The 8217-nt window shown below is 30.4% G+C and overlaps 2 protein-coding genes across 2 annotated transcripts; one reads left to right on the forward strand and one right to left on the reverse strand.

Moving 5' to 3' along the window:
- Positions 1 to 3747: 3747 nt before the first annotated feature.
- Positions 3748 to 6015, forward strand: LOC111027260 (putative nuclease HARBI1). The gene is made up of 4 exons (XM_022305560.1): positions 3748 to 4545; positions 4626 to 4955; positions 5046 to 5190; positions 5502 to 6015. Exons 1-4 carry the CDS (start codon positions 4312 to 4314, stop codon positions 5918 to 5920), a joined length of 1128 nt encoding a protein of 375 aa, XP_022161252.1. The 5' UTR covers positions 3748 to 4311; the 3' UTR covers positions 5921 to 6015.
- A 186-nt stretch (positions 6016 to 6201) lies between these two features.
- Positions 6202 to 7804, reverse strand: LOC111027259. Its single transcript, XM_022305559.1, has 4 exons — positions 7347 to 7804; positions 7044 to 7143; positions 6712 to 6867; positions 6202 to 6464 (listed from the first exon to the last, which is right to left on the reverse strand). Exons 1-4 carry the CDS (start codon positions 7443 to 7445, stop codon positions 6250 to 6252), a joined length of 570 nt encoding a protein of 189 aa, XP_022161251.1. The 5' UTR covers positions 7446 to 7804; the 3' UTR covers positions 6202 to 6249.
- Positions 7805 to 8217: the final 413 nt, after the last annotated feature.

The following is an 8217-nucleotide window of genomic DNA, read 5'->3' on the forward strand; positions in this document are numbered from 1 at the left end:
AATTGCTGTATATGCAAAATATGCATCAAATTCTACTAGCAGTCAAGTATAGGTGCCTATATTATAAAATAAAAGATTTATTATACAATTTATATAATAATATGTTATTATATTATATTATATGAAATAATGCAATGTATGTATTTATTATAATGGATGATACGATATGATAACAACTTTGTTTTTGATAATAACAAAATGATAACGACGGTGGTGGTCTAATCGACTGCGTATAGACAGACCCCTCTGAATGTTCTTATCAAGAATTTAAAAAAAGTCGCGTGATACTAGCGCCCTCTATGACCTGGTATATCATATACCCGCGATTATATAAATTATAAATATGTTTGTAAAGTTATGGTAACATGGTATAAGAGTTCTTACTGTAGAGGGCGCTAGTAAAACGCGACTTTTCGTCAGATTTGATAAGAACATTCGGCGCCGCCGTAGTTTTATTACTCTATGGGCGCCGCTCAACGCTGTGATCCAATATAGGCCGACGTGCAACCATAGTATCTATATCCGTGGTGATAACCATACTCTATGGTGATAACACGATATAGATAACTGACAAATATTATGTTCATGACACGGACTAAGAATTAAGATATCTTAGTCCGTGGTTCATGACAAAACCATTGGGGCTTACGGTTTTTTTTTTGTCATCAATTACTGTTATCGCATTAAAATATAAACCTTTTATATAAGCCGTTTAGGCATATAGCAATTTTGTCTTCAAAGATAAACTTAAGTCGAATAAGTTGGCTATCTAGTTGTTTATATGTGTCTATGGTTTTTGCACTCCAGAAGTCAGAATGATACGTATAAAATATTATATTATCTGACATACATGTAATTTGAAAAATAGTAATATCAGGATCTGTAGAATTATTATTACAAAAAATTTGGAAATAATGTGTCTAGAAGGGCCGGCCCCTAACCTCCCCTGGATCCGTCCCTGACCTAATTTTACATTGTTTTAAATAAGGATGGGCTATACCGGTCGGAAAACCAGAATACACAGCGCTCGAAACGCTCCAAAATAAGCGGTGTATAACCCGGCCTCACCCGTACACATTCTCTTCAATAAATTGTAAATTTGTAATTAAAAAACGACAAACCGTAAATACTTAATATTGTCACCAAATATTTATATTATCATTTCCTACACATGGTATAATATTTTAACTCTTCTACCTACAAACATTTCAAATTTCAATTTTTGTTATGGTTTTTTTTTCTATAATTATTCATAAATATCTATACAATTTTCTATAAAATATCGATGGGTCAAAACCTTGAAAATTAAATACAAGATTCCTCAGATTTATTATAGCTATTTAAAAACATCAAATATACATAATATGTACAATTTATTTTATAGGAAACAATTTGAAGTCAAAAACACTAAAATTTACAAATTATTTGAACTTAAAAATGTATAACATGTTACTATATTAGAACGATAAATCATAAATGTGAATTTTTAAAACCCAATTTATACCTAAAGTAGTAAAGTATATTAAATATATTATATTGATTTTGACATGCAGAGTGATTCACCAAGCATGCTCACTCACAGCTCACCCCCATGTTTTCTTTCAATAATGAATTTATTGTAATTCTGATTTTTGTAATTTTTAAATATATCTACTCAAAGACTATATTTTTAAATTCTTAAATTGTTTTGTATATCTTAAGGAGTGTCCTGTGGTGATACAAACTTCTGTTTTTCAAATAAGAACCACCCTATTTTACTGTAAACTAATTGGTGAATAATTTTTTGGAAAATTTTGATGTACCACATTCAAAATTCGAATGTGTAGTTTCTTAGTTATGAAAATGTTTGTATTAAGTATAATAGTCCTTAAAAGTGGTTTTCCATAAATATAAAATAGACGTAAAATTGGATATAGTATTTAATATACTTGGCCATCTTTATAAATTATTAATATTGATAGATTAATGTAAATGATTACAATTTTCAAATCACCACAGTCCCCATATCTTATAAGCTCATTAGTTATTAATCATTACTATAGGACCTTTTATCCTTGAAACACAAAATTAAATAACTCAAAAACTACTGCTACTGACTCCGATACGTCAAAAATTTCAGAAAAATTATCTACTATTTAATTTATAGTTGAATAGAGATGTTCTCATTTGAAAAACAGAAGTTTGTATCTCCACAGGACACCCCTTAAGTAGTACCAAAAGTCTCAAGAATTTAAAACTATGGTCTAAAAGTATATTTCAACATTTTAAAAATCAGATTTTGAATAACTGCATTATTGTAGAAAAAGAAGGGGTGAGCATACGAGGCGAATCACTCTGTATACATCTAAATTAAACCACCATCGTAGTAATTGGATAGTGTCATAAAATTATGCATTTCAACCACTAACGGTTAGATCAGGTTTTTGTAATTTTCTTTACAAATATGGTCTACACATATTGTAAAGAGATTTCAAACATAATTAATATACCCTACCGTCTACCACAATGTTATAATTTATACATTTCAAACAATATTACAGCGCTTCCTGGCGGTGTATTTTATTAGGGCGTGCACATAATTCGTAATTTAGTATCAAGGTTTAAAATTAGAAAGACCATAATATTTTACAAGTATTTTATTAAAAAAAACGGGACAAACTTTTTTCGTTTTTGGCTCAACTCTAAAAACAGCCTCCATCAATTGTAGTGGTTTTTACGTTTTAAATGATATTTTGGAGATAATGTTCGCCTGTTACCCTGTTGTAGGTATGTGATAAATGTCCCCCTTGTTGTGGGGTTTCATAAAATATCAATAAAGGACGTCATAATAATATTATGTCTCGTGCTGACAACTATTCGTCACACTATTTGACTTTTGTCCGTTGTCCATGTACCGTGTACCGTGACCAGTTCTTTTTAAACTAATTAAAAAAAATATGATAAAAATGTTTGTAACAGTGAAATTAATTCATTAAGTTGTTTATTTACATGAAAAGTAAGATGGGTAAAGTCTGATCTCACCAAAATGTTGAGCATGTAAGTACAAAACATTTTCCAAAAATAAAATAAAATTTCCAAATATTTTTTGAAAAATCGTGCATTTTTAAGCTTTTGGACCATAACTTTCATAGTAAGTTTGAGTTTGAGCGACTTTTACAAAAACTAACATTAAGTATATAATTATACTTGGTTGTAGTATAAATTATTTATGAGAACACTTGTTTTGAATTTTGAACAAGCGAACATTTTTTATCAACATTTGTTAAAGAAGACTTATAATAATCGAAAATTTCATACGTCTATAAATAGCTCAACATGAGACAAAATAGAGTAGCAAAAATGTTGTGTATAGAAAATGTTAGTATAAACAATCAGTGAAAATGGCAAATACCTATTGTTAGAATCGGTATTTTGTATGACGGCAAAATACGCTAGCTCACCATACGGCGGTGATTCGGGTCAGGATAAAAACAAGACAAGAACTCGGTTGTTGTTGTTTAGTTTATTTCAATGAGAGTATAAATGTGTAACAAAACGTGGTTGGGCCCGAACGGTTGTACGGAGGTACGCGGCGGCGAGACGGCGATGCCGGACCTTTACAAAGCGGACTTGAGACTGACTAGAGTACGGACATGTCGCCGTAGCGGTGATCCGTACCGGTAACTTGGGCACGAGGAACAGTGTGACCAATCTTGGGCGCACGGTACCTCGGCCCTTACATATAAATGGGAACAAAATTTCTGGGTGCCAACACTCGGCCTTCCTGGCCTGTGGGATTGCCCTCGATCCCAAACAACCGTAATAAATCAAACAGAGTAAAATAGAAAAACTTACAAATAACAAATTGGTAATACAAAAAAAAATAATTTAGAGCTCATTCGAGCTGGTAATCATTGAACCGGGCTGGACGCCTCCTAGACCGGCTGGGTCTGCAGCGGTATTCTGTAACTCGATAAGGTAGCTTAACGACAACTTTCGGTTCGTTAAGCTAACGAAAATTCTCTTATCAAATATAAACGATAAAAGCGATTCTGTACTACAGTTATTCGTTAACCTAACAACTATTTTCGTTAAAACGGTCGATAGTAGTAAAAATAAAATATCGTTAACTTAATACACACATCAAGACCCCTCGATAATACTTACCGGGGATGGATAAGAGGAATAACGTCATATTTCGTGTTATCATTGATTTATTATCGTAGTTATTTTATTATTTACAATTTTCAAAATTTCAATTTTGAATTTTGATCTCGTGAACTAATGTGAAGTAATTATTACAAGTACGATTTTTATCTTAGATACCTAGACATGGCTCTAGAATTTTTATGGTGGGAACTTATGGTGTTAGAAGAAAGAGTTCGTTTACAAGAAAGGCGTATTGAAAGAAGGGTTTTGAGAGATGAACAAAATCCTTTTGATCTCCCTCTCGAAGAATTTATATTTATGTTCCGCATAAGCCCGGAATTAGCATTTGACGTCATAAATATTATTAGGCCTTTATTAAAAAATAAACGTTCTTCAGGGTTATCTCCAGAAGTGCAAGTAAGTTAATTTAATTTCAATGCTTCGATTTTATTAAATTTATGATTTTGATTTAATTTAATATTAATGTTTTGTTTCAGTTCCTAGTTACTGTTCATTTCTATGCTCAAGGTAGTTATCAAAGAGGTTTGGGTGGTAACTCTATCCTCAACATAAGCCAGCCATCTGTGAGTAGGTCCATCAGTATTGTCACAAATGCTATAAACCAACGTCTTTTGAGACAGTGGGTAAAATTTCCAATGACAACTACAGAAAGACAGAAAGCCAGAGAAAAATTTGAAGCAGCACCCCAACCTTTTGAAGGCACTTTAGGAGCGATTGATTGTACACATATCAATATTCTAGCTCCAAATATCCACGAAGAGGCATATGTTAATCACCATGGTAATCATTCGCTCAACGTTCAAGCCGTAAGTATTACAAGTATTACCTGTTAGCAGTAAAATATATGTGTATTGTTTATGTAATTTAAAACTCGTATTATATATTTTCTTTATAAGATTGTTGATCCGGATTTGAAAATTTTGAATATAAATGCCAGGTATCCTGGGGCTCGCAATGATTCATATATATGGAGTGTATCTGCTGTGCGACAGGGAATGGAATTTCATTTTAATAATGGTGAACGTCGTACATGGTTGATTGGTAAGTAATTTAGTTAGTTTGTATACCAAATCACTAACTAGTTAAAAACAAAAAGTAATTAGTTATTGTTGTGGTTTTTTTTTCACTGCAAAAATCCTTGTTCCATTTAACAAAAAACTGCTGAATTCCGTCTGGATATTAATCATGGGATAATTAATAATTGATATTACATTTATAGTATTTTGTGATTGATACATTTAGTATATTGGGTTTTTAAATTTATATTTTAAACTATAAAAGAAACTAACTATTACGCTTATATTTTTGCTACTGTTTAATTCATTGTTTACCTATGTAATTGTTTTACCTAGGTGATGCTGGGTATCCGTTAGAACCATGGCTCATGACACCGTTACCTCATTATCCAGAAGGGACACGTCAATTTGAATACACCAAAAATATTTGCAAAGCCAGAAATGTGGTAGAAAGATTTTTTGGTGTATTTAAAAGTGTTTGGAGGTGCCTTTCATATCAAAGAGTACTAATGTATGCTCCTGATAAAGCTGGCAAAATAGTAAATGCTTGTGCAACACTCCATAACATGCGAATTCATTATAAATTACCTGTTCCCGAAGAAGATTTAGATGTTGAACTAAATGGTCAAAATATGGATGCAAATCTAGAAATACCATACATTGATCAACGAGGAGGTCCAAGAGCAGTGGCTAAGCGGATACAAAGACAAATCTTAGATCAGTTTGATAATTTAAGAGATGGAGAAGATGATTAAAATAATCAAAGGAGAACAAACACTGAAAAATGTAGAAATGTTGAAAATAAAATAAATGTTAATTAACAAACTCAGTCTTTTAATTTTAAAACTTAACATTTCTTTAAAGATTAAAAAAAAAATAACAATATTTATATGATATCCTTCATAGTAACTTAGATAATTTTTTTGAGATGTACAAATATTGTGAATCAAATAAATGTTAACTTTCAAACTCAATCTTTTAAACTTAAAACTTAACATTTCTTAAGATAAAAATAATTAAACAAAATTAAAAAAAGACTAAAAAAATTTTTAACAATATTTATATGATTAAATGGTCACTTGGGCTATTTTTTTTCAAGTATTTTTTCATACAATATTAACATCTTCCTTTCATTCTCTGTTCTTTGTATATCATTATCAGCCATTCTGTCAAGAGCCTTTCCAATCACCAGTAGAGAATCTGCTATAACTTTAATGGAATCAGTTTGTTTATCTGCAATAACATTGAATGTATTTCTTGCTGTTTGTAGCTGGCTTCTAAGATTTTGTTTCACTATTTCTAGAAGAATAAAAACAATCAAATTAAAATCACTATGAGATTTTTGAAGACTAAAGAAAACTATATATTTTTATTTACTAGTACTACCGTCTACCACTTGCCATGTTTTTTTTTGTTTTTTTTTTAAGGGTACCATATACAAATTATATGCCTGGTTACCAATACACAACCAATAGGTACAGTGGTGCCTCTACCCCAAATTGGGCCCCTGACTACAACTATACATTTAAATAACACTGTAACTTACTTGGTCGTTTAGAACTTGTAGAACCCCTTATATTGCTTTGATCTAAAGTTTTGTCAATTTCACTGGTAATAGCAAGTGTTGCATTTTCATCGACTTCAGCGAAGCCACAACTAATTGTTTCATACTCAATGTCTAATAATGTTTCAATATCATTTTCTACATTGGAATTCAAATGAAATTAGTAGGTACGTTGTACGTAAGATATAAGAGTGTGAGTAAAAAAGAAATAGGTGACAGATGCCTATGGTGGCGTAGATGAAGGGAATAGAACACAAATATAGAACATCGAAGAAGAAAAAACAAGACAAGCTTTTATAGCACTAATTACAAACCTTGATTATTGTTTTCTTCATCTACTACCAATGCCAAAGGCACAGGTTCTTTTAGATAAATACTACTATCACCTGAAGCAGTCCTTTGTACATTATTTTCCTAAAAATATAAGATTATTTATTTCCAATACAAACAAAAACTAATAGGTAATTTAATTTGAGTTAATAATAATTAATAACCAGTTGAATAAACTATTTTTCAACAGATTGATGACTTTGCAAAACTGTTAGTATTAGTAATTATGTTATCATTTACTAAAAAAATTATAATATGTAATCGTAATGTATATATTCTTAAAATACCTGCTCTTCGGGCCATGAGTCCGGACACGATGTCCCTTCAACATATTCATTCCCAATAATACTTAAAACTTTCTTGTCCAAATCTGACAGTTGAGGCATACTTGTTATTTTGTTGCCTGTTTGCACCCTTTCTCTTCTGAGCGCACTAACTTTTTTTGACGTTTTTGTTTTTTGATCTCTCCAAGACTATTTTTAGATCATAAAATAAAAATTCAATCATAAGCTTGAGATGTCTAAAGATATTTATCAATTGTGAAATTTATTGGTCATTGTAGCTTAGTAAATTTGGGGCTATTTATTGGTAAATTTTTTCCAAACTTAGCTCAGAAGCATACTTTTGAAAACATTGATATATAAAGAACATGACATAAAAAATATAGCCATCTGAGATAAACATTCAAATCCTACTATACAGCATATTACTTCATGTTTTTTTTTCAAATTACCTACTATTTAGTGAATCTATAGATATTTAATTGAACAACATAGTGCATGTAAATAGTAGGAATAATATTATATTATTAAAAATTGTACTTAAAATTAAATTAAAATATGAATCAATGGTAATCAAACAAAAAATTTTAGTACTTTTTATCAAGAATTGTATGTCTTATGAAATGTATTTATCTATTACCATTTCTGTATTATTATTTTATTATAATAAATGTAATAAGCTAATGCATATAATGACCAAAATTTGATATTAATTTATGAATTTTATTTAAATATGTATATATAACTTTTAATCAAATATATTTCTTTTACATATACAATAATGAGGATTGAAGGAAATAGGTTAGCTACTAATAGTTTTATTTATAGTGCTGTTTAAAAAGTGTGCTGTACCCAACACAAAATCTTGTGCACATCT

This window comes from Myzus persicae, unplaced genomic scaffold, assembly GCF_001856785.1.
Source record: "Myzus persicae strain clone G006 unplaced genomic scaffold, MPER_G0061.0, whole genome shotgun sequence".
In the NCBI taxonomy this organism is placed as follows: Eukaryota; Metazoa; Arthropoda; class Insecta; order Hemiptera; family Aphididae; genus Myzus; species Myzus persicae.